Source organism: Canis aureus, chromosome 27, assembly GCF_053574225.1.
Source record: "Canis aureus isolate CA01 chromosome 27, VMU_Caureus_v.1.0, whole genome shotgun sequence".
NCBI lineage: Eukaryota > Metazoa > Chordata > Mammalia > Carnivora > Canidae > Canis > Canis aureus.
Genome location: NC_135637.1, coordinates 10,457,328 through 10,484,479, shown reverse-complemented (window position 1 = coordinate 10,484,479; position 27,152 = coordinate 10,457,328). Strand labels below are relative to the sequence as shown.

The 27,152-nt window shown below is 41.5% G+C and overlaps 1 protein-coding gene and 1 non-coding gene across 5 annotated transcripts in view; both read right to left on the bottom strand.

Annotated features, from left to right (window-relative positions):
• Positions 1-25,663, bottom strand: part of ZCCHC8 (zinc finger CCHC-type containing 8) — a 31,382-nt gene extending 5,719 nt beyond the window's left edge. Inside the window, exons 1-14 of one of the 4 annotated variants that reach the window (XM_077875461.1) lie at positions 25,286-25,663; positions 23,787-23,829; positions 18,627-18,701; positions 16,957-17,062; positions 15,190-15,267; positions 13,608-13,622; positions 10,934-11,037; positions 10,752-10,817; positions 10,116-10,176; positions 9,523-9,665; positions 8,866-9,008; positions 4,905-5,026; positions 2,057-2,143; positions 1,683-1,800 (exon numbers count right to left, since the gene is read on the bottom strand). In XM_077875461.1, coding sequence (XP_077731587.1) covers positions 1,683-1,800; positions 2,057-2,143; positions 4,905-5,026; positions 8,866-9,008; positions 9,523-9,665; positions 10,116-10,176; positions 10,752-10,817; positions 10,934-11,037; positions 13,608-13,622; positions 15,190-15,267; positions 16,957-17,062; positions 18,627-18,701; positions 23,787-23,829; positions 25,286-25,484 — 1,360 coding nt within the window. In that variant the 5' untranslated portion in view covers positions 25,485-25,663. Of the gene's footprint in view, positions 1-1,682; positions 1,801-2,056; positions 2,144-4,904; positions 5,027-8,865; positions 9,009-9,522; positions 9,666-10,115; positions 10,177-10,751; positions 10,818-10,933; positions 11,038-13,607; positions 13,623-15,189; positions 15,268-16,956; positions 17,063-18,626; positions 18,702-23,786; positions 23,830-25,285 lie in introns of those variants that run through there. The other 3 variants (XM_077875462.1, XM_077875463.1, XM_077875464.1) reach the window with 3 other exon arrangements.
• Positions 18,039-18,173, bottom strand: LOC144300097 (small nucleolar RNA SNORA9). Its single transcript, XR_013366738.1, has one exon. It is a non-coding gene; the product is annotated as a small nucleolar RNA SNORA9 (small nucleolar RNA).
• Positions 25,664-27,152: the final 1,489 nt, after the last annotated feature.

Here is a 27,152-nt window from a genome sequence, read left to right as displayed (position 1 = left end):
ACGCCCCACAGCTGAGCTGCCCAGGTGTCCCTTTGCCCCCTACTCTAAAAAAGAATTTCAAAATGCCAAGCATAGGTGGCTCCTCTCCATAGATATTCTAAGTGCTCAAGACCAAAATTCACTTCTTGTGGGCATTTCCTTCCAACTGAATTTAAGTCCACAGGTGGTGGAGGCAGATAACTGGCACCGACTGGAATCCCTCAGACAGACAAGATTTTTGCCCTCCACTTGGAAATCTTGGCTAAGTGTTGGCCTCCAGGAATGTAATTTTGTCTGGGACAACTGCCTTCAAGCTTTGGAGAATTTGGCAGAGCCAAATTTCATGAATATGGCAAAGGCTATAATAATTCTGTTATGAACTTGCCAACCTTGTGGAAAGCAAAATGGATACTGACATCAGTCTGTAGCTACCCAGTGCCCTGTCTGTGCTCTCTATTCTGGCATCGAGAACTCCTGTGGCTGAGACTAAGCGGAGCAAAACTTGTGGGAAAATGGTTGGGGGGGGGGGGGGCTTTGATTTTGGACTTTAATTACCTTGGATTTTAAGGGGATTTATCTGTGACCTTTAAATTCTCCCTGGGAATTTTAAAAATAAGGAGATTCACAAATCGGGGTGATCTGTATTGCTAGCCATCTTACTACTAGGGTATCTAAATGCACTTCATCGGGACACCTGGGTGGCTCAGTGGTTGAGCCTCCACCTTCAGCTCAGGGAGTGACCCTACATCTGGGGATGGAGTCCCACCCACGTAAGGCTCCCTGTAGGGAGCCTGCTTCTCCCTCTGCCTATGTCTCTGCCTCTCTCTCTGTGTCTTTCATGAATAAATAAATAAAACCTTAATAAATAAATAAATGCACTTCATCTTAACATTGCCATCTGACATGCGAACAGGACCAAATAGCTGGGCATAATTTGGGATGGGAGGGGAGGGAGGGAGGCAAGGAAGGAGTTTTTCAGTCTTGGATTCAGAGTAGCTTCGCAGTTCTGATATAAAGTTCTGATTCATTCCAGAGCTTTCTAGGGGCAAAATCTAGACTACACACCAGCAGTCCCAAGGGGAAGTCCCAAAGACCAGTGGAGTGGTTGATAGTAGGGGTCGGGGACAGAAAAGTGGGTGTGTGCCTGTCCTGATCCACTGCTGAGGAGTGTCATGGTCCTGGCTGGCCACAGCTTCCATGCCTAAGCCCAGAGGATTGGGAATAAAAAGCCAGAAAAATATCAGAGGGCAAAGCCTTTGTTCCACTGTGGGTTTCCAGGACAGATTTTCCTCATGGCCTCTCTGTCCTGGGAAGGAAGTACAACTTACCAAGTTGGGGTAAGAAGAATGGGAAGAGTAACTGGAAAAGCCTGGCTCAGCTCTGCCTTTCTCCCTCTTAGGATGGAGCTGCTAAAGTAGAACACTTTCTACCACTTTCCAGGGCGCTGCCCCTATTTGGGGGGCAGTCCAGATCCAGGCCCACTGGGACGGGTAAGTAGGCTTGGCAGACTCAGGAACTCAGCTAGCCCCCTTGGTCCTACACCAAGCTGTCTTCCACCTTACCTTGTATCAGTAGTAGGGGTGAAGTTCTCATCTCCAAGGATAAGATCAAAGCATTCTGCTAGTGCCATAAACAGCCCCCCTTCCTAATAGAGCATTCGCTCTACCTTCTCGGTGAAATCAAGACCATGAGATGAAACCTACCGGAGTCGAGCTCCATATCTGCAGGCGAGGCTCCTGAGCTGCTTTCCTTCTTCTGCTTCTTTGGGCTGCTAGGGCTGGACTGGGACGAAGACCTCTTGCTGCCAGACCTCAGGCTTGGCTGACAGAGGAGCCAAGCCAAGCACAAGTTAATGGGGTAAACAAAGAATGAGATGCCACACCTTCCCTTCAATTCCATGCAGAAAACCAATCTGGAGCAAAGTGTAGGTTAATGGTGAATGTAGCTACCCTTGTCCTTGTGATTCATCAGAAAACACAGAGTACAGAGTACTTTACAAAGCCTAAGTGCAAAAAGATGCTTAGGAGTTACAAAATCCCACAGATTATAGGCAATACATGCTTAAGAAGCTATTTACCGCTTGGAAGTTAGAAGTAAGGTAATTGGCAAACACGTCCTTCTGTTGACATGCCTGCATTGGTATGGACCCAAACATCCTCCATTCCTAATGAAGAAAAAAGAAGGGAAAAACAAGCCTGGATTTGGAAAACATCATACTTTTGAGATATATATATATTTTAAAGATTTTATTTATTTATTCATGAGAGATAGAGATAGAGATAGGGAGAGAGAGAGAGAGAGAGAGAGAGGCAGAGACACAGGCAGAGGAAGAAGCAGGCTCCATGCAGGGAGCTTGACGTGGGACTCAATCCCAGGTCTCCAGGATCCCACCCTGGGCCGAAAGCGGTGCTAAACCGCTGAGCCACCAGGGCTGCCCATACGTTTGAGATTTTGTGAAGTCGAAGTCTCAAATCACATTTTTGCTTCACACGTGACTTTTCCTTTTTAGGAGGATTAATGAAGATGATGGTGCACCCAGGAAAAAAAAAACCCCAACCAACTCCACCTGCAAAATAATCTGAACTCAATACTAAAAGCCTACCTGACAAAATCACCTGGCCCAAAAAGCTTCTACTGATTATAAGCAAAAGTTCTAGGCAGTGACGACATGGCCTCCCCACCCCTCACATATTGGCCTGCTGACAGTGCCTTCACTGCTTATCTCTAACATAGTCAGGCACACTGAGCTTCCATCTTCTGTTCTTTCCCTTTCTAAACCCAGCCTTCAGGGATCCCTGGGTGGCTCAGTGGTTTAGTGCCTGCCTTTGGCCCAGGACGTGATCCTGGAGACCTGAGATCGAGTCCCACATCAGGCTTCTGGCATGGAGCCTGCTTCTCCTTCTGCCTGTGTCTCTGCCTCTCTCTCTCTCTCTTTCATGAATGAATAAATAAATAAAATCTTTAAAAAATAAAAAAATAAACCCAGCCTTCATCCTTATGGTTCAACACCACTTCTGTCTCTCTCATCTCAAGAGCACATGCAACAGTTCTCGAGGAAAGTCACTTTGGGCTCTTGTCAAATCTACAGATTCCAGGGTCAGATTAGTTAGATCTAATGGTGGGACAGGTGGGATACAAGAACGTGCATTTCTACTGAACGCCCCTGGTGGACTCTAATTTAGGGTGGGACTGGGACCATTTCCAGAGGCACTAATGGTTCACCATGCAATTTAGCCCTTAATTAATTACACACTTGTCTTCACATCTATTCGCTAGATGCTAAGTTCAGATCTTTGGCCTCTTCTCTACTGCTTAGTTCCTAAGTACATCTAGAATGCATTTTTTTAATTGAAATTTATCACCACCATCATCACTACCACAAAAGATCATTGTTGAGTCTTAAAAACATAATAAGGAAGTTGGAAGAGATTAAATGTAAAAAACTATTCTTATATAGAATGAGAAATTTTAGGGGCGCCTGAGTGGCTCACTCAGTTAAAGCATCTGCTTTTCAGCCCAGGTCATGATCTCAGGGTCCTAGAATTGAGTCCTCCATCTGGCTTCCTGCTCAGTGGAGAGTCTTTCTCTCTCTCTCTCTCTGTCCCTCCCCTGGCTTGTGCTCCCTCCCTCCCTTCCTCTCTCTCTCTCTAATAAATAAATAAAACTTTAAAAAGAGAAAATTTACTTTAAAGAGAAAAAATGGGGGGGGGGAAGGAATTTTAGCTTAGGAAAAGAAGTTATAGTAACTTAGATTTACTAAGGGCAAAAAAAAAAAAAAAAAAGATTTACTAAAGGCAGAAATTTACTTTCCAAGTAATCCCATAGAACTTACAATACTGCCTCAGAACCATCCCATGTTTTAAAAACAATCTTTTATAGGGATGCCTGGGTGGCTCAGTGGTTAAGCATCTGTCTTCTGCTCAGGGCATGATCCTGATATATATATAATATATATAGTCCTGGGATCGAGTCCCACATTGGGCTCCCTTCATGGAGCCTGGTTCTCCCTCTGCCTATGTCTCTGCCTCTCTTTCTCTGTCTCTCATGAATAAATAATATCTTAAAAAAAAAATTGGGGGACACCTGGGTGGCTCAGCGGTTAAGTCTTTGGCTCAGGTCATGATCCTGGGACTCGGGATCAAGTCCCACATTGGGCTCCTTGCATGAGCATCCTTCTCCCTCTGCCTATGACTCTGCCTCTCTGTGTCTCTCTCATGAATAAATAAATAAAATCTTTAAAAAATATATTTTTAGGGATCCCTGGGTGGTGTAGCGGTTTGGCGCCTGCCTTTGGCCCAGGGCGCGATCCTGGAGACCCGGGATCGAATCCCACATCAGGCTCCCGGTGCATGGAGCCTGCTTCTCCCTCTGCCTGTGTCTCTGCCCCCCTCTCTCTCTCTCTCTGTGACTATCATAAATAAATAAAAATTAAAAATATATATATATATTTTTAGTATAGTTTTAGATTTATAGAATCTAACCATTCTTTTTAGCTCCTTTTCATAAGGCATAAAAATCAGAAAAAAACTGTTGTTTTTTTAAAAAAAAAAATGAATACAAGATTTCACTTGAGATTCTAGTTAACATAGGGTTGCCTGGGTAGCTGAGTCAGTTAAATATCTGCCTTTGGCTCAGGTCATGATCTCGGGGTCCTGGGATTGAGCCCTGAGTCAGGTTCAGTGGGGAGCCTGCTTGTCCATCTCCTTCTGTCCTTCGCCCACACTCTTTCTCGCTCATTCTGTATCTCTAATGAATAAATAAAATCTTAAAAAAGACTCTAGTCAACATAAAGGAAGTTACAAAACTAAACACACAAATGACACATCTACTTCTTTCCCTAACAGTAACTGCTACATAAGCTAACGTTTTGAACAATCATTATAATAGTGTCCCATCCCAGAAGAATAGAAAAACAATATACTTACGTCTGGAATTCCTCTGGGAGTAGAGATATTAAAACCTGGATAGTTTACCAATTTCGAGAGATCATAGGTGACACTTTTGTTCTGTTGGGTTTCTCCGGCTTCTGCTTCTCCATCAGCACCATCTGTCACAGACCATCAGAGGGTTCATGTTACTGGACGCCAAATATCAATTCCTTTCCAGACCAAATGTAGACTGGGCAAGTGCTTATATTCATGGCAACAGAATTATTCTGAGAATGGCTTCAATTACAATTTTTCTAAATCATTAAATTAGAACTTTTAAACAATGTAAACAGGATACTCTAATAAAAATAAATGTTGAAAATCTTGGAAACCTAGGTTCGTCCGTGGGTTGCTTAAAAGTCTAGTTTGCACTGATCTGATGATACGCCTGATGCTCTATTGCAATGTCTTTATTTTATTTAATATATAAATAATTCTTAGTATGTATCAGACACTGTTTTAAATGGTTTCCAAGTATTAACTGTTCATCTTCATAACAACTTTAAGAGGTACATACTATTAAAACCATTTTACAGATGACAAAAAGATATTTGGGAACCACTTCTATTCTGAAAACTACTAAATAAATCATGCATTTATTTTACCAGTCCTATGATGTCTACATACATAAGGTAATCAGAGAAGTTTCTCTTTAGATAAGTATTCTAGCTAATAAGCTAAGAAGTAACGTATGAATGAGGATATAACCATTTTGCAACCCATCATTAACAGGTTTAGGTTTAGATAGGCAATGGTCCTTGGTGACTGATTCCATTACAATAAATGGAGAACAGAGGAATATGCTACAGTAACACACCATGGGGAATGCAGTAGCAAAATCCTGAAAACTTGAAAGGACAAAATACAGTTTTGTTAAAAACAAGGGTAATCTATAGATTAAAAGAGAACCTACAGAAACTGGCTTGAGAATTGACACTTCTATATGTCGGCATGACTTGGGGATATGTTAAAAGGGCTGTCCTAAATAACTCTTTGGCAATAATTGAGAAGGGGTGGCTTGGTGAATAAACATATTTTTAATTACCTAATACACAGAAACATTTTCATTAAGAAATATTTTTTAAATTTATTTATTTGACAGAGCACAAGTAGGGGAAGGGGCAGAGGGGGAGAGAGAAGCAGCATCTGCGCTTAGCAGGGAGCCTGATGTGGGGGTCGATCCCAGGACCTTGGGATCATGATCTGAGTCTAAGGCAGACACTTAACCAACTGAGCCACCCAGGCACCCTGAAACATTTTTATTTTTAAAAGATTTAGAGTGGGGCACCTGGGTGGCTCAGTCAGTTAAGCATCCAACTCTTGGGTTTGGCTCAGGTCTGGATCTCATGGCTCCTGAGATGAGCCCTGAGTTGGGCTGCCCACTTAATGGGAGTCTGCTTGGATGTTCTCTCCTTCTGCCCCTTTCCCCACTCATGTACACATACACACACTCTCTCTCTCTCTCTTTCTCTCAAGTAAATACATAAATCATAAATTAATACACAAATTAATGAGATGGTCAAAAAAGGTTTCTCTAGGGACACCTGGGTGGCTCAGTGGTTGAGCATCTGTCTTTGGCTCAGGGCATGATCCTGGGGTCCCAGGATTGAGTCCCACATCGGGCTGTCTGTGTGGAGCCTGCTTCTCCCTCTGCCTACGTGTCTGCCTCCTTCTCCCTGTATCTCTCAGGAATAAAAAAATAAAATATTTTTTTTAAAAAAGGAAAGGTTTCTCTGAATCTGAACCCTAAAATCTAACCAGTTCTCAGTTATCATCTTTTATTTATTTATTTTTAAAGATTTTATTTATTTATTTTTGAGAGACACAGAGAGAAAGAGAGAAAGAGAGAGGCAGAGACACAGGCAGAGGGAGAAGCAGGCTCCATGCAGGAAGCCCAACGCGGGACTTGATCCCAGGTCTCCAGGATCAGGCCCTGGACTGAAGGCGGCGCTAAACCGCTGAGCCACCCGGGCTGCCCCCAGTTATCTTTTAAAAATACATTTTACATAAACGTCCTCAGAAAAAAACATAGAGCACTATTTCATCCATCCATGCAGATTCTTTCTTTCTTTTCTTTTTTTTGATGTAAGATGAATGAAATCACTGGTAAATTAGGCAGAAATTCAGTAGAGCACAGAGGTTTTGCCATGTCAGCTCACACAGATTCATTCCACTCTAACTCCTATGAGAATTCCACAGCCCAGATCTACCATCATTTATTTAGCCATTCTTCTTTAGGGCCTTACCACTGTTTTTAAGTTTTCATGGTCATATTCAACACTAAAAAATACGTATACATCCTTTCCTTGTGCATATGTGTGAATTATTTTTCTAGAGTAGATACCTAAGAGAGTTCTAGATCACAAGAGGCTTTATGTATTCTATATTTTTTTAAATTTTTTTTTTAATTTTTATTTATTTATGATAGTCACACAAAGAGAGAGAGAGAGAGAGAGGCAGAGACACAGGCAGAGGGAGGAGCAGGCTCCATGCACCGGGAGCCCGATGTGGGATTTGATCCTGGGTCTCCAGGATCGCACCCTGGGCCAAAGGCAGGCGCTAAACTGCTGCGCCACCCAGGGATCCCTGTATTCTATATTTCTTAATGTATTTCCTGATGAACAGATTTCTGTCACTATTTTTTTTTTAATATTTTATTTATTTATTCATGAGAGACACACACAGAGAGAGAGAGAGAGGCAGAGATACAGGCCAAGGGAGAAGCAGGCTCCATGCAGGGAGCCCGACGTGGGACTCAACCCCAGGACCCCAGGATCACACCTTGGGCTGAAGGTGGCACTAAACCACTGGGCCACCCAAGCTGCCTGTCACTATTTCTTTTCTTTTCTATTCTTTTTTTATAGATGAGAGACACAGAGAGAGGCAGAGACACAGGCTGAGGGAGAAGCAGGCTCCACGCTGGGAGCCTGACATGGGACCCGATCCCGGGACTCCAGGATCACACCACTCCGGGATCACACACCGAGCCAAAGGCAGACCCTCAACCACTAAGCCACCCAGGCATCCCTCTGTCACTATTTCTAAGGAAGACAAGAGCTTATGAAAACCAGTGGAAGAGCTGATGCTCTGACCTATGTAGTCACTGAGCTGGTCCAGATAATCATTTGGTAATTCTCAATGAAATTTTAGTTCCTTCCTTGTAAAACTAAGGAAACAGGGGTGCCTGGGTGGCTCAGGATTGGTTAAGCATCTGCCTTCGGCTCAGGTCATAATCTCAGATTCCTGGGATAGAGCCCCATGATGGGTTCCCTGCTCCGCAAGGAGCCTGCTTCTCCCTCTCCCTCTGCCTGCCACTCCCTGTGCTTGTGCACTCTGTCTCTCTCTCTCTCTCTGTCAAATAAATAAATAAATAATATCTTTAAAAGAGAAAACAGGGATGCCTGGGTGGCTCAGCGGTTGGGCAGCTGCCTTCGGCTCCAGTCGTGATCCTGGGATCCCGGATGGAGTCCCACATCAGGCTCCTGTGAGGCGCCTGCTTCTCCCTCTGCCTATGTCTGTCTGTCTGTCTGTCTCTCTATGTCTCTCATGAATAAATAAATAAATCTTGGGACGCCTGGGTGGCTCAGCGGTTGAGTGCTTGCCTTCGGCCCAGGGCGTGATCCTGGAGTCCCAGGATCGAGTCCCACATTGGGCTCCCTGCGTGGAGCCTGCTTCTCCTTCTGCCTGTGTCTCTGCCTCTCTCCCTCTCTGTGTCTTTCATGAATAAATAAGTAAAATCTTAAAAAATAAATTTTTAAAAAATCTTTAAATAAATAAAAACAACAAAAAAATAAACAAAGAAAAAAATAAAGAAAACACCATTGAGATATTTTCTAGTTAACTCAGCACACACTGAACAAGCCAGTCATTCCTATCAGATATTACTGTAGTTCTCTTATTAAGAAAAAAAGAAAAAAGGTAACATTTAGGCTGACTTATCTAACCTAACATACTATACCTTTTCCATCGTAGAGTGCAAGCCCTGAGTTCTCAAGTTCAGCCTCTTTGAGCCACCCTGGTGGGTACCCCAGCTGGCGCATCCGATATATAAAAGGCGGGAGGCTTTTGTCGGTCAGACCCAGCGCGTCCTGAAGTTCCTCACTGAGAAAGAACACAAGGGGAAGAAAAAATACAGGATTCTTGTTTGGATGGAAACACACACTGTCTCAAATGTTGTTTTTTTTTTTTTTTTTTTTTTTAAAGATTTTATTTATTTATTCATGAGAGAGAGAGAGAGAGAGAGAGAGAGAGGGGGGGGGCAGAGACACAGGCAAAGGGAGAAGCAGGCTCCATGCAGGGAGCCCGATGTGGGACTCGATCCTGGGTCTCCATGATCAGGCCCTGGGCTGAAGGCGACGCTAAACCGCTGAGCCACCAGAGCTGCCCTGTCTCAAATGTTTTAAAACAACTATGAGTCTTAGGTCACACATGGCGACATGGCGCTTAGCAGATCCACGGGTGAGATTCCAATGAACGTTTCTGAATGAACTGGTGCATATTCTTGAAAGTTGTGCCAGAGCACCCCTATATCCTGATGAGTACCCTCAAAACACACAGGATGCTCCAATACTGCTGACATGGAAATGATATTCTATGGGAAAAATAACAGAGGTACCTAATGACTCCTGGCTTGAATCTTCCAAATCTTTCTTCCACCTCTTCTGCATGGTATCGCTGCTGGAAATTCTGGCTGTTTGTCTCGCTGCAGGCATCCATATACTCTTTTCTCTTTTCACTTATTCGAGCAGCATTCCGCGGCTAGATCACAGTGCATTTGAGAAGAACGGAAACAAGTAGTTTAGAAATATTTGAGGAGTTAAGTATACCTAAGCACTCTGTTTCAGGTCAAGCAAACAGACTATTCTAGTTTTAATATATAACAAACAAGTATAAAAAAAGAGTAAATATTTTAGAAAAATAAGCAAAGAAGCAGTCACCTTCTTACTACTCAATATTATCTTCCAATAAAATCAAGTTTTTAGAATAAACTCTAAAAAATAACTCCTGTTTCACTCATCTCAAACACAGAGCTTTTTAAAATCTAAGATCTTAAAATTTAAGTACAAATTTGAAAAGGTTTCACATTCAAGGACCAAAAGAAAGTTAACATAGCAAGTTTCTTTATCTAACGCAACACTATAAATGTGTGGAAAACATTAGGAAGTTCTAGTTCAAAGATTTTTTTTTTTTTATATGAGAAAAATTTACCATTGGGCAATCTTTCATTTGATGTTCTTCAGAACCACAATTGAAACAGTGAGGCTTTGGCCTATTTGGTCAAAAAACAAAGATGTGCATAATGTAAATGAAGACATAAAAGCAAATCAAAACAATTCTCTATGACAGCAAAAGTGTACCAGAGAGACAAGAAAGCACGCAGATCCCAGATTACTAATATCTGCAGTCATGAGTACACTTTCACCTCCTGTACTCAGCAATTTAAATAAACAGTACTTTTAACCAACTCTTCTAACCAAGGACCCTTAGGCTCCCAAATGATCTGTCACCTCTGTGCTTTGTCAGTGGTTAATAATAGAACAGAGGCAAACAGATTATATTTCTTTTAGGTAACTTGGAAAGGGGCAGGTCATAATAAAGACAACAACAACGACACCTTTCCACCCACCCGAGCAATATTAGGTGTGAACTAATGAGTTCCAACAAATGGCTGACGGACTTACACATTTAATATGGCTATATATTAATATTCTAGCTTAATCTGTACTTTATTTATAGTAAGCCAGCAATGAAGAATATTAATTTTTCAAGCTAAAAGAGTTTATGGTTTTGGTTAAAAAAAAGTCTTAAAAAGAAGAAGAAAACAAAACAACTCCCCACACAAACCTTTTTGCCTTTACTTGTATTTCTTGCCCTTCTAGAGAAACAATGTGGCTGAAGACTTGCTGGTACCTTTAGTGAATTTTATTAAGGAATAGTTATCATACTCTGCAAAATTTGGTAAGTTTTTTTAAAGGTGAACTTAATGGCAAGATGCATAAAAGATCTTCATTCACTATGTAGGATACTTGGGTATTTCCCATCCTTCGGTAAGCTGAGGGTTTTCATTTAGTAGCGGTTGCCCCAATTTATCAAGGCAAAAATTAGTAAAATACAGGACACTTCCTACAACCTGCAGAAAACAAGTCAAAAAATATTGCTATTTAAGCAGGAAAAAAAAAAGACATTAAATTATGTAAGACTATGATTAATTGTTTTAACAATTTTGGAGGATATTATTAGAAGTCATAATCAACTCCCTAGTTAAAGAAGCCAGATTCTGAGGTGTAAGCAAGAGCTGCTTCTTTAAACGCCCCTGTGTCTCCCAGGTCAGAGTTCCCCTCTGAGGAGATCATTACTATCCACTGCAGTCTCCTCAGACTTTAAAAATAAAAACTTTGACTCTCATGTTTCCCTCCAATTTCCCATCTCTTTGTTTCCCTTTGGCAGCAAGACAATTCAGAGAAGTCATCTGTGTTTACGATTTTCATCCTCCCTCCCACTCCCTTTTTTTTCCCCTCTGATTCTGGGGGAAATTTTCACATGGAGAAGTTGAAAAAAATGGTAGAGAACACCCAAGTACTTACTCTCCACCTAGATTCAACAATTGTTGGGATCTTCCATGTATGTGTGTGCCCACATGCATGTGTGCGCTCTCTCTCGCACACACATGCGCTTACTTTTCACTGAGTTATTGGAAGAAAGTAAGCCACGACCATTAACTTAGTCTAAGCCAATATTTTCTCTCGCCTGAGATTAATGTAGTAACTTCCTAACTGGTTTTCAGCTTCCACAGATAACCAGCCAGACTATTGTCATGACCCTTCACCTCTGAACACTTCAGGATGGATCTTCTGAGGATAAGAACATTCTTCTTTTTTTTTTTTTTTTGAACATTCTTCTACAAGACACAATACCACTGTCACACCTAAGAAAATTAATAAATCCTTGATATCATCTATATCCAATCCATACTATTTTCCCAACTGTCCCCAAAATGCCTTTTTTTTTTCTAAGCCAGGATTTAAGGTTCATATGCTGCATTCAGATGTTATGTCCTTTTAGTCTCGGGATGCCTGGGTGGCTCAGCGGTTGAGCATCTGCCTTCGGCTCAGGACATGATCCCAGAATTCCAGGATCGAGTCCCACATCGGGCTCCCTGCATGGAGCCTGCTTCTCCCTATGTCTCTGCCTCTCTCTGTGTCTCTCATGAATAAATAAATAAAATCTTTTTTTTTTTTTTAAGATTTTATTTATTTATTCATGAGAGAGAGAGAGGCACAGACACAGGCAGAGGGAGAAGCAGGCTCCATGCAGGGAGCCCGACGTGGGACTCGATCCTGGGTCTCTAGGATCACGCCCTGGGCCGAAGGCGGCGCTAAACCGCTAAGCCACCAGGGCTGCCCAATAAATAAATCTTTAAAAAAATAAGTCATTTTATTAGTCTCTTTTAATCTGGAATAGTCCTCCACTTCTTTTTTCTTTGATCCCTGCCAATCCCTCTTGAACATCTATCTCCAGGAAGGCTTCCGTTCCTTTATGGTGCTACGTTCCCCAGTGACCCCCACACGGCCACATTGACTGGATAGCTCAGTCTTCGTCTCAACCTGTGAGCAACAATCGACACAGGGGATTCCTCCTTCCTCAGAGAAACCTCTAGGCTTCTAGGACACATGCTCCAGTTTTCTTCCTACCCTGCTGACTAGTCCTCCTCAACTCTCCATCTTCTGTGAGACTTGGCCTCAGTCATCCTCTCTAACCTGCACTCTCGAAGTGGTTGCCCAGGCCCATGGTACGAAGGACTATTACATGCTGACAACCCCCAGACATCCAGTTCTGCCTCCTAAACTCCAATCTTGTATATTCAAGTGTCAATTGACAGCTCTCCTGGACACGTAAGAGGCATCTCAAACTCACCTACCTAAAATAGCACTGGGATTCCCATTCCCTTCCAAACCCGCTCCTCCTGCCAGTTTCCCATCACAGAAAAGGTGAGGACATTCTTCCAGCTGCTCAGTTCAAAAACCTGAGTCATTCTGACTTCTGTTTCGCTTTCGCTTCTATACATCCAATTCATCAACACATTTGATGAGTTCTATTTTCAAGGTATACCCAGTTCTAACCACTTCTCACCTCCGCCACTGGCTCTTTAGACTGACTAACCTGCCATGTTCTCTCACCTGAGATCAATCTATTAACTTTCTAACTGGCTTCCAGCTTCCACATGTAAACCAGATACAGACTATCTTCCACAGAGAAGTCAGTTCTTCTAAAAATTCAAGTCGTATCATGTCACATACTTAAAATCCTCCAGTGGCTTGTCATCTCACTCAGAGTAAAACCCAAAGCCCTCACTATGACTTATGAGGTAACGTAAAGATTTAACTATGTTCTATGGGCGCCGGGGTGGCTCAGCTGGTTAAGCATCTGCCTTCAGCTTGGGTCTTGAGATCCAGCCTCACATCTGGCTCCCTGCTCAGTGGAGGGCCTGCTTCTCCCTCTCCTACTGCCTCTCTCCCCCTGCTTGTACTCTCTCTCAAATAAATAAATAAAATCTTTAAAAATATATAAATAAATAAATCTATCTTATGTCCCAGGGTCAGAAGGCCTGGCTTTGTGGCTTACTAGCTAAGGGACCAATGGCAAGTTACTTAGCTTTCCATGTCTGTTTCCTCATATGTAAAATGAGAATAATAATAGTACCTTCATGAGCAGTGTCTGTAAAGAGATTAGAAAAGTACTTGATACATAGTGAGCAACCTCTAAGTGTCTGCTTCTGCCCCAGGGGTTTCCACTTACTTTTTCTACAGCCTGGAGTACTCTTCATTCAAACTACACTATAGCTCACTCCCTCAATTTATTCAGGTCTCAGCTCAGAGAGGCTGTCACCATCTACTCACTCTACAAACCAAATGCCCACAGCTACCCTCGAACTCCTTATGCTGATCTAGTTTTTTCAGAACACTGCTTTCCCCCATTAGGATGTAATTTAATGACAGCAGAGACTTAGCCCTTCTTTTTCATTGCTGTGTCCCTGGAATCCAAAAGGGATAATAATAATAATATAAATATTTATTCTTTATTAAAAGACTAAATCATACATAAATTTATCCCTTTCCAGGCAGGTGTCACCCTAAATCCCAGAACCCTGGAGTAGGATGGGACATGAAAAGTTATGTAGTTCAAATTTTTTCTTTAGGGATGCCTGGGTTGCTCAGCGGTTGAGCATCTGCCTTCGGCCCAGGGTTGATCCTGGAGCTCGGGATCGAGTCCCACATTGGGCTCCCTGCATGGAACCTGCTTCTCCCTCTGCCTCTCTTGCTCTCTTTGTCTCTCATGAATAAATAATATCTTTAAAAAATTTTTTTTCTTTAAAGTGCCTTGAGTTTTTACAGTGACATGGAATTTGCTGGGTTTTTTGTTTTTGTTTTTTTTTTTAATAAGACCTACTCCACTTCATTTTCACATCTCTGACAGAAATTTGCGCTAAAATTTGAGTTGCAATGTGCCTGTTTATAGTTCATCCAGTCACTGGTCCTGGTTCTGCCACCTGGCACTACAGTGATCTAAAAATGACACCTTTTGCAAACAACAGACTTTATTACATTTGCAGAGATGTGATATCCCCTGTCAATCTCTTCAGCAATGCTGGCGGCTCTTCATCACCCCAGCAGCCCCATGTCTTCAAGACTGTGGACTATCAATGGGGCACAACACTCCCTAAACATAAAAACTAGTCTGCCTTCAACAGAATCTAGGATTACATCATCTTCCTTAAAAAACCTCTAAGTTGCAAAATCACAGCACTCAAATGCACTGACAGTGAAATTCCGCCTAGGTGCAGAAAGGCCTAAATGTAGGCTTATCTCTGTTATGCTGCTTCTATTTTTCACCCACCATTTGAGCTTGTCAACATTTTTATCTATCTGCCATCTGTTATATTAGTTACTTATCCATCCCCTCTCAGCTTCAGCCATCTGTAAGTGCACCATGCACACATTCTAGATCATCATCCACATTCACGAACATCAACAAAATAAGGTTTGTCAGGACAAAAATAAAGTCCTCCAAAGTATGTCTATTGCATATGCAATAGGTATTAAAAAGCAAACTATACTATTTAGAGGCTGAAGTCTATACCACTGTTTATAACAAATTTCATGAAAGGATGGTGATCATTTGATGACATATGGCTATACCATCTAATCATTTCAATGCCACCCAAATGACACAGGATAGGAAACATGTTATCTACAGAATTCAAAACTAAAATATCCAAACTTACACTGAAAGCTTCCTTGTTGTTTTCAATGGCACAGGATTCTTCTACTTTATGGTCCTCTTCTAGCATAACACTAGATGGCTAGTGCAAAGAAAAACACATTACAAAAGGTAACCAATTTTTAACAACTTCAAATCTCAAATATTAGAAATTTAAATACACCCCTTTATCTTCTAATATATACCACTAAGGTATATAAAGTTTTTAATTCATCATTGTCATAGGGTAAATTTAGAGGCTAAAAATGTTTATGAAATAAATTTCACAAGCAGGAAAACTTAAAAATTATAAGACACAAAAGACAGCACCTTCTGAAGCATTAGTGTACATTATGCTTTCATGTTATTGAATATTAATTTATTAAATTTAATGAATTAAATATTTAAACTCTCAATGCTTAAATTGGCAGAATTTATCTTGAAATCAGATAACCAGAAAGATAAAAAAAAATATGTGATTCTACATTACTGGTCAATATGGATAATATAACTCTCATAGAACTCACACCACTATAAAATTCTAAAGTGCTCCTTTAATAAAAAATTAGGTAATATTCAGTGTGGTTATTATTAAATGCATTCTGTTTCTTGAATCTTTAAAAATTGTATATGATACATGAAAACTAAAGGTGGTGAAAATGTAATCAGAACACTGTTCCCCAACCTGAGGATAAACAGCTAACAATCCTTATTTGAAGGACTCTACTTACCTTAATTTTGAATTAAAAAAAAAGAAAAAAAAAAACCTCCAAAAAAAAAGCCCGAAACCATAATTCTGATTTTTTTAAAATATTAAATTCAGGGCAGCCCGGGTGGCTCAGCGGTTTAGCGCCACCTTCAGCCCAGGGTGTGATCCTGGAGACCCAGGATCGAGTCCCAAATCGGGCTTCCTGTATGGTGCCTGCTTCTCCCTCTGCCTGTGTCTCTGCCTCTCTGTTTCTCATGAATAAATAAAAAAATAAATAAATAAATAAATAAATAAATAAATAAATATTAAATTCATGCTCTAATAGTCACATAGTAAAATTTCTGAGATTTCTTTGGACATGCTACCGATTTTTTCCCAACAAATAGAAGGGGAAAAAAGAATGGCATGGGAACCTGTTTGGTTTTTAGAGAAAAAGAATTCATCTTTTATAAACTCCAAAAATAGATTTTTTTTTCTGGCTTAAAATTAATGTTTTGCCCCAAACCATGTGTCCAAGTGAGGAAATGGGAAAAAAACTAATTTTGAGTGAAGCCAGGTCTGAATACAACTCCCCTGAGGAAAGGAGCCACACAGTGCAAAAGAAGCCGCTGTGGTGGGCAGCCCGGGTGGCTCAGCGGTTTAGCGCCGCCTTCAGCCCAGGGTGTGATCCTGGAGACCCGGGATCGAGTCCCACATCAGGCTCCCTGCATGGAGCCTGCTTCTCCCTCTGCCTGTGTATCTGCCTCTCTCTCGCTCTGTATCTCTCATGAGTAAATAAATAAAATCTTTGAAAAAAAAAAAAAAAAAGAAGCCGCTGTGGTGACATTGGTCAGATCAGTGAAGGAAGCTGAACTGAAGGATGGGAAGAGAATAAACAATCTTAACAACCTTGTTATTTTTAAGTTATAGTTGACATACATTATATTAGGTTCAGGTGTAGGACACAATGGTTTCCATTTTATCATTTTCATTTTGATACAAGAGGATCCCTATGGTCTAACAATTGGCAGTGAAAAGCATAACCTAAAAAAAAAAAAAAAAAGCATAACCTATCAATCTTAAAGTCTCTTAAGTTTGAAATACCTGGGGCAAAAGATTAAAGGAAGTCTTTTCCACGTCATTTTTCTGCTGTTCCTCAAATCTTTTTACTAAATTTGATACAAATTCCTCTATTTCTTGATGATATTGCCTGCATGAGAGGACACAACAATCAGAACCCAGAGTAAATACTGAAACAACTACAGTCTTACACGTTATTAGAAGATGTCAGGAGTAAATTCTGTTAATCTGTTCTTCAGTGATTTATCTAATCACTGACTATAACACTCAGGAACATATTTCTTAAGAAAAAAACCACACATTGTCGCTGAGTGAATAAAATGACTATAACCTCACTCAGTGTTTGGCATGTAACAGTGGCAAACATTTGTGCTGAGAATAGATAGATTTTATTTATAAATTTTACACACTTGAATTTTGAATACATAATCCATGTAAAACACAGTTCAAAATCCAAAAGAAGTAAAAGGATTATGTAATGAAAAGCTTCCTTCCTGGCTGTGTTCTAGCCACCTATCTCTGCAATGCAAAGACAACCAACACAGATTCTTCCCTACCTTCCTCCCAGATACTCCCTATGCACATATAAGAAAACACCTATATAAATGTTCAGCTGGGGAAAAAAAATGTAATAGAAACACAACGTGAAGTAGCAAAACTACTGAGGTCCACCTACTCCAACTTTCCAGGTCAAGAACTGCCTTCATCACATATTTGTTAACACTCGTTCAGGAGGTGCCAAAGGAGAGACCAGTTTAGGCTGCAGTGGGGCAGCCAACTTGCTCTTCACCAGACTTGATCTTTCAGGTCCCTTTAGCTCTGACATTCTAAGATTTCTGCAAGCAAAATGGTAGATATATGGTGCAGAAATGAGATTGCCATGAGCTACAGGAGATGCTGATTCAAATCCGATGGTGACAGCAGTGCTAGTGCCCAGTACCTTGCTACTGCCACACTCACCATCCGGTGTCCCCACACCTCAGAGCCTTGGGTTCCACCTGGGCTGAGATAAAGTAAGTAATGGGCCTGCCACACAGCTAACACTCTATATATGGTTCCCATAACCTTCTTTACCTTGCCTACAGTAAGCCAGTAGAAGGGCAACCAATTGTCTGAAATGTCTAGGACCATGTTCTGAGGAAGAGATAGGGCACAGCCTCAAACCATTTCAGGACATTCTAGCAAGCACTGCAGAAACGCACAGAGTCACCCGAGACCCAAGCATGCTGGAAAGCTTGCAAAGGTCTAAGTCTCACACTCACAAACATAAAATCATGTGGCTAAGTTTTAAAGAGAGCCAACAGGGTAAAAGTTCCTAATTTGTGGGGGGGGGGGGGGGGGGGAATCCATTCATTACTTACTGCTGTGGTGGCAGTTGTCATGTTTATTAGAGACTATTACGGGTGCTCATTTAGCTGGCTATCTAAGAAATAGTTATTATTAGTATCCTGTTTCCCATTAACGAAACTGATACACAGACAGGGTTGTGACCTGCCCAGATTCACCGTATGTAGAAAGTAGGGGCTCAGTTTCAAATTCAGGTTTACAGATGCTAATGTCCTTAGTCTTAATCATGATTCCCTAAATTTTAAATACAGATGGAATTAAATACAAATGAAAACAGTACACTTATAGAAGACATTGTTTCATAAACATATTAACTCATCATATGTAGAAAAGGGAAAATTACTTACTTTGAAATAACATTGTTCATAAATAGAATCTGTAATAAAGGTCCATCTAACTTAGTATTGTTCACCAATATTCCACTAAAACAGAAGTTAAAACATATTCTTAGAAGATATTAAAGCTCATAAACGTATAAACACATAACTTTTTAAAGTATTAAGTACCAAAGACTACAGAATATTTTACAAATAAGATCAAGAACCACCAAGAACTGTTTTCTCAAGAAAAATCTGTTTCAGGAACATCTAGGTGGCTCAGTGGTTGAGTGTTTGCCTTCAGCTAGGGTCCCCTGATCCTGGGGTCCTGGGATTGAGTCCCGCATCCGGCTCCCTATGGGGAGCCTGCTTCTCCCTCTGCCTACATCTCTGCCTCTCTCATGAATAAATAAAATCTTAAAAAATATATATCTAAGTTTTCACAAAATTTTACCTATTTTAATGGTTTTACATAAACCTCTATGTAAAACCCTCTACCCCTTACATATTTTTAAAAATATTTCACATAAAATTTAAAACCACAGTTAATCTTTCAGTTTTCAAACAAAAAAAAATTCCTTATCTAATGGCTAGTTCCTTTACAGACTATGGGAAGGGAGGGTCTGGATAAACTAGCAGATTACAAGAATATATTTCTAAAAAAATCAGAATGAATTTAGCTTAGGAATATATAGGAAAATGAAACAGTTTATAAATATATGGACAGCCTCTTAGAGCAGAGCACCTTCCAATATTCCAAATCCCAGATTCTAAAGCAGAGATATAAAAAAGTATGCTGTTCTTAGATTTGATTTTCAAATACTGGGGGGAAAAGTAGAATGTGGCCCCAAGACCTGCACAATATCCCGGTGGTAACCTGGACCAGCTGAGTCTCAGATTCCTCCTCTTCCCACCTGCCTCCTAGTCCTTTACCTACACAGCATGTGAAATAAATCAGTCTAAATTTGGAATTGCTTGCATCAAGAAACAAAATTAAATAATATGGAGAAGTTCAGAAGCTTATTTGAATTTGCACAAACTTCTCTTTTTAAAAATACATAATGTCTTGAAGTGCCTGGGTGGCTTAGTGGGTTTAGCATCTGAGGCTGCTTGATTTCGATGTCATGAGATTGGCCCCTTGCTGAGCTCCATGCTCGCAGCAGAGTCTGCCTGAGTTCCCTCCCTCCATCTTCTCTTTCTAAAATGAATAAATCTTAAAAAAAAAAAAAAAGACTTTTTTGGGGGGCACCTAAGGTGGCAGAACTGGTTAAGTGACCAACCCTTGGTTTTGGCTCAGGTCATGATCTCAGGGTTCTGGGAATCAAGCCCAGGGAAGGGCTCAGCACTGAGGCACTCAGTGCAGGATAGGCTTAAGACTTTCTCTGCCCCTCTCCCTGCTCTCCTGTGCACTCACATGAGAGCGCTTGTGCTCTAAAATTAAAAAAAAAAAAAAAAAAACCCAAAACCATGATGTTTTAAAAAACCACATGCAATTATTGTATGGTCCTTTTTTTTTTTTTTTAATTTTATTTATTTATGATAGTCACAGAGAGAGAGAGAGAGAGAAGCAGAGACACAGGCAGAGGGAGAAGCAGGCTCCATGCACCGGGAGCCTGATGTGGGATTCGATCCCGGGTCTCCAGGATCGCGCCCTGGGCCAAAGGCAGGCACCAAACCGCTGCGCCACCCAGGGATCCCCCCCCCCCTTTTTTTAAAGATTTTTATTTATTTATTCATGAGAGACCCAGAGAGAGAGAGAGAGAGAGAGAAAGAGAGAGAGAGAGGCAGAGACACAGGCAGAGGAAGAAGCAGGCTCCACGCAGGGAGCCCAATGCGGGACTCGATCCCAGGATCCTGGGATCACGACCTGAGCCAAAGGCAGGTGCTAAACCACTGAGCCACCCAGGGATCCCCAGTTGCACGGTACTCGACTAGAGTCCAATTTGAGCGACCAGCTATAGACATTCAGTTGGGGAAATCTAAATATGGACTGAGGTGGGAATGTTATTTAAAAAATCATACCAGGGACACCTGTGTGGTTCAATGGTTGAGCATCTGCCTTCGGCCCAGGGCCTGATCCTGGAGTCCCGGGATCAAGTCCCACATCAAGCTCCCTGCATGGAGCCTGCTTTTCCCCCTGCCTCTCTATGTCTTTCATGAATAAATAAATAAAATATTTAAAAAACAAAACAGGGCAGCCCCAGAGTGGCTTGGCAGTTTAGTGCCTGCCTTCAGCCCAGGGCCTGATCCTGGAGACCTGGGATCGAGTCCCACGTCCGGCTCCCTGCATGGAGCCTGCTTCTCCTTCTGCCTGTGTCTCTGCCTCTCTCTCTCTCTCTCTCTGTGTCTCTCATGAATAGATAAATAAAATATTAAGAAAAAAAAAGAAATCTGTAAAACAAACAAATAAACAAACAAAAAAACAAAACAAAACCAGTGGGCAGCCCAGGTGGCTCAACGGTTTAGCGCCACCTTCAGCCCAGGGTGTGATCCTGGAGACCCAGGATCAAGTCCTGCGTCAGGTTTCCTTCATGGAGTCCGTTTCTCCCTCTGCCTATGTCTCTGCCTCTCTCTCTCTTTGTGTCTCTCTCATGAATAAATAAGTCAAATCTTAAAAAAAAAAAAAATCATACCAGATACTGTGATGGTGGTGGTGTGATTATGCATGACAAAGTCTTGATTTAAAAAGTTACATGCTGAAATATTTAAGGTAAAATGTGTATGTGGGATGAAAAGGAAATATGAAAAAAAAAAAAGAAAAGGAAATATAGCCAAATATTAACTGTTAAATATAGTAATGAAAAACCCTGGTATTAATTGTAATATTTATTTTCCAGACATTTACAACTTTTTTTTTAACATTTATTTATTCATAGAGACAGAGAGAGACAGAGAGAGAAGCAGAGACAGAGGCAGAGGCAGAGGCAGAGGCAGAGGCAGAGGGAGAGGTAGAGGGAGAAGCAGGCTCTATAAAGGGAGCCTGATGCCGGACTCGATCCCGGGAGACCAGGATCATGTCCTGGGCCAAAGGCAGGTGCTAAAGCACTGAGCCACCACCCAGGGATCCCCACAACTTTTCATAATATAAAGTTAAAAGTGTTTATTGCACAAAAAGGGGAGAAACTCCTGATCATGACAGTTCCAAAAATAAGGATTAAACCAAAAGGCTTGTGGTACAAATTTTACCTAAATAATTTTATTTCTTGTTTTTAAGTTTCCTGTAGAATGTTTTATCAGTCTGACAACATGAAGAGCACTAATTCTAAAAAGAAAATTTTTTTCTTTTTCTTTTTTAGAAAATTTTAATTTATTCCTTTTTTAGGACACTAATGCTTGCCTCAGGTATTGGCAAAGCCCACAATGCTATCATTTAAATGGGTGATTATAACCCCTTTATAAATGAGTATTTGTTTAAATTATCAACTCAGTTAGAAAGTCTGCTTATCAGGCGCCTGGGTGGCTCAGTGTTGAGCATCTATCTGCCTTTGGCTCAGGGCATGATCCTGGGGTCCTGGGATGGAGTCCCAGCTCCCTGTGGGGAGCCTGCTTCTCCCTCTGCCTGTCTCTGCCTCTCTCTCTGTGTCTCTCATGAATAAATAAAATCTTTTTTCAAAAAGTGCTTATTTTTAAATATTTTAAAAATTATGATTTTTGAGGAATCCCAGTTCTATTCAATATATTTAATATCTAACCATAAACAAGTTTAAATCCACTAGTATGCTCACATTGAGAAGTGAGGTAAGGAATACAGAGGCTTCCAAAATACATCTGAATTCTGAAATTTTAAACTTTTAGTCATCAATGTAGCTGGTTACTTCAGCTGGTTCCAAAGACAAAAAACTCCATGTGACATTGGATCATGGGCCCCCAAAATTCTGAAAGCCTGACAATACTATTCCACATAATAAGGCTGTCCTTTGACAAATATTTTATTTTTTTTATTTTTTATTTTTATTTATTTATGATAGTCACACAGAGAGAGAGAGAGAGAGAGAGAGAGGCAGAGACATAGAGGGAAAAGCAGGCTCCATCCGGGAGCCCGACGTGGGATTCGATCCCGGGTCTCCAGGATCGCACCCTGGGCCAAAGGCAGGCGCCAAACCGCTGCGCCACCCAGGGATCCCTGACAAATATTTTAGATTCATATTACGGGAAATGAGCATTTACTCCTTTTTAATTTTTTTTTTGTTCTTTCTAAAATTTTTTAAAAGATTTTATTTACTTATTCATGAGAGACACAGAGAGCAGAGGCAGAGACATAGGCAGAGGGAGAAGCAGGCTCCATGCAGGGAGCCCGATGTGGAACTTCATCCTGAGGCCGAGGGATCACGTCCTGAGCCAAAGGCAGACGCTCAAATGCTGAGCCACCTAGGTGTCCTATACTCTTAAAGTCAGATGTCTGAATGCAAACCTACTCGTTGTACTTTCTTCAAAAGCAGTCATTTCTCTTTTCCTAAAATGAAATCTTGTATCATTTCTATTTAGGAAAACATCTTAACCGTGTAAATAAATCTTCACCTAGTGTAATACTATAATATTAATCCTAGAATAACTCCAATATTTGTGGAGTAAGAACGGCTAGGTTGGCAACTTGCCTGTTCTGAATATTAAGTCAAAATTTTCTGGATATGTTTCACAAATATTTTTAGCCAGTAAGTCAGTTTAAAAGTTACTCAGGTATACAACATAATGGTTCAATATTTGTGTATGTTGTGAAATGATCAGTGCAATAAATCTAGTTAACATCTACCCCGCAAATAAACCAATAAATTAATTTAAAATTTAATGCAGGGACACCTGTGTGGCTCAGTGGTTTAGAGCCTCCCTTCAGCCCAGGGCACAATCCTGGAGTCCCGGGGTAGAGTCCCACATTGGGCTCCCTGCATGGAGACTGCTTCTCCCTCTGTCTGTGTCTCTGCCTCTCTCTCTCTTTCTCCCTGTCTCTCATGAATAAATAAATAAAATCTTTTAAAAAAATAAAAATTTAATACAATTTTAACTGTATTCAAATAAACTAAAAAATTCAAATTTTACCTCCAGAAATTAAAAGTAAAGGATCATGACTGATTTTTTCAGAGTACACTGAACAAATAAAAACAATACAAAAATCCTAAATACTTTGTACAAAGAAATTGTAGCTACATATTCAATATTAATAAAGGACAATGATGTAAGTGCAATATCTCATACCTTGGTCGAGTCAGAATGTTCAATTTTCTTTTAAGTTGTTGATGTTATTACTTGTTAAGGAATATAAGCCCTCATTAAACAGAATCACAAACATCATAAAACTCAACTACTCACTCCTACTTTAGGTGTCAGAATGTTAAAAGACTTGCAAATATTTTGAGGATGATACACTTAACGGAGCTCCTATTTTGTTGTAGAACTAGGCATTTAAACCTAAAGATTAAAATAGTTTTCTCATCTCTTCTAACTTAGATATTCTAAGGCAGGGTCATGTAGTTCAAAAGTGACTAACCAAAGCAAAAATGTTATTCAGAGAGTGACACCCCATCAAAATTTAAACAGCAATTCATTTTAAGAAAAAGCAGCATGGGACGCCAGGGTGGCTCAGTTGGTTAAGCATCCCACTCTTGATTTAGGCTCAGGTCAGGAGCCTGCTTAAAATTCTCCATCTGCCTCTACACCCCCCGCCACTTGTGCACGCACTCTCTCTCTAAAAAATAAAATAAAATAAATAAATAAATAATAATAATAATAAAAAGAGCAGCCTGACAGCCTGATAAGCGATAAAGTCAATATGGTAAAACAAAGTCCTGATGACAAAAGAATCTAGGATAGAATCTTTGGGTGTTCACCTTACAATCCTTTCAACTTTTCTGTATTTTGAAATCTCACATATTAAAAGGCAAAGGAAAAAAGCATCATGAAAAACAAATCAAACTTCAAAAACCCTTAAAGATGATTTACCAACCGCTTTTAGGGGTTTATTTTAAACGGGAAACTATGTGAACCCGAAATCACCCGCATATAGTTTCAAAAAAAAACGAAAACAAAACCACTCTCTAAGAACGTAAATAAACATACTAACTAATCTTGCTAGAAAGGCTGTCATCATGTAACTAAGCCAAACGGAAACTTATTTGGCGCGTTTTTCCTAAAGCTTGGCAACGCACCTTCAGCACGGAAGGTATTTCAAAGTTGAAGAACTTTAAAACGAATCCACCCAACTCTATCAGGCAACTGGCCATTCCTCTGTGCACGCCTCGGCTCCTTAAAAGCCCCGACCCCGCACCCTGACCACTGGCTTCTACCCCACTGTAGAGCACAGATCCACGCGAAGGTCTGAGCAGCCGGCTCTCTCCTACTGACAAACTACAAAATGACTGCATCAACTTGGGCTCGGCTGTAAAAAACACAACACAAGTGAAAGCGGATAAGGACTTGAGAGAGGACGAGCGGTGGCCAGCCTACAACCTAGCAGTCTGAAGGCATCCCAAAAACCCAGCCCCAGCTTGGGGGTGGGGGAGGCCGGCGAGGAGCGCGTCCAGTCCAGGACGCGGGCCCCCGGGGCAGCGCACGCGAGCCGAACCCTCCGTCCTCCGCCCGCCAGCGGCGACGAGACGACTCGGGAATCCTGGCCCCCCCGGAATCTCCGCCGCGCCCTCCCAGACAGGCCGCCCACCGCACGCCGGCGAGCCGGCCCGAGCGAGCGGGAAGGATATTCTCGGCGCGGAGCTGCTCGATGGTTTCCTCGCACTGCCGAAGCCGCTCCCGTAGCTCCGCGTCGCCGGCCCCATGCTCGTCCTCCTCGTCGCCGTCGTCGTCCTTGAAGCGGGTGTGAACGGGCTTCGGAATCGAGTCCTCTGGGTGGTCAAACGCCTCGAACAGCTCTAGGTCGCCAAAATCCACCTCCGCCGCCATGTTGGGCTGTGGGAGAGATTCGAGAAGAGGCGGAGCTGGCCGCCGGCCCGGGGGCGATGGTTGTAGGGCGGCACCGCTCGCTGGGGCTCGGACCGCGCCAAGCCACCCGGTAGATTTTCTCCAAACGTAGGCCGCCGAAGCTGCACAAGGGGCGGGTCAGCCCCGAGAGACTACGACTCCCAGAATGCAATGGCGTCGCTCAGCGTCACTTCCGAGATTGCTAGGGAGCATGGCATGCTGGGACACATGGTTTCTAAGCGCCCGTTAACTCATTGTTTGCATTGCATAGTGGGATTGTTCCTTTTTAAACGTGCAGAAAGCATGCCTAGATCAGAATGTGTTAAAACAATGTACATTGTTCCTGTGAAGCGTCTAAGGCTGAAAAATCAGAGCGTGACGCACGTCTTATCACAGATTCTAGTGTGCGTGCTAAATTGCAACAACAGAATAAGGATCTCTAGTTTTGCCACAAATTCCCTCCGTGATCTTGGACAACCTATTTCAGTTTATTGGGCTTGTTGCACTTTTTCATGAAACACTAGCCAAATCAGACCGTTTTAGACTTGTCTGTTGCGGGTTTCCGTGGTTTCTCTCGTTCAATCTCTCATTCGTTCAATAACATTTCTTTCCCACGTTCAAAGTGCCAGGCCCTGTTCTAGATCTCCAGGATGCAAGAGAGCAAAATAGAGAAATTATTGCTATGGTGGAACCTACAGGCTAGCAAAAGGAACAAACAACAACAAAACAAAAAGTCCTAACTGTTCTTGCTCTTGGGACCCGGAAGATGTTGATGGTGTTCATCATATTTAAAAGTATATGAAATAAAAACAGTGGGACGCCTGGGTGGCTCAGCGGTTGAGCATCTGCCTTCAGCTCAGAGCGTAATCCCCGTCTAGGATCGAGTCCCCCAACGGGCTCCCTGCGAGGAGCCTGCTTCTCCCTCTGCCTGTGTCTCTGTGTCTCTGTGTGTGTCTCTCTTGAATAAATAAATTAAATCTTTTAAAAAATTATTTTAAAAAAACAGCAAGTTATGGGTATGTAACAATTTACTTTGACAGAATCTGTGGGAATCAATGAACTGAGGAACTGAGGTTTGAATTGAACACACGAAATGTTAGGAGGGCAAAGTTGGTGAATGCACTGCGTGCAGACCTAGCATCCTCCTTGAAGAAATCATATATGAAATGAAAAGAGAGTGGAGCACATGAGGCTGGTCACATTAGGCCAGTACTCAGACCAGGTTAGGGAATTCTTTCTACACCCCCAAAATTGGGAAGTCATTTCAAAATTTTAAACAGGTAGTGAGCTCATGACCCACAAATTTTCATTTTGGTAAGATGGTCTTGATTATGTGATAGATAAACAATTCAGGGATGCTTGGGTGGCTCAACAGGTTAAGCGTCTGCCTTTGGTTCAGGTCATGATCCCAGCATGATCCAGGATTGAGGCCCGCATCAGACTCCTTGTGAGGAGACTGCTTCTCCTCTATGTCTCTGCCACTCTGTGTGTGTGTGTGTGTGTGTCTCATGAATAAATGAATAAAATCTTTAATAAATATATGTAAAAAGAAAAACGATTGAAAACCCAGCAAAAGTAAAGTTCCGAGCCTAGCAGATTGATAGGTTTTTGTAGTCAAACCAATAAATGTTAGTTTGGATTAGGGTAGTA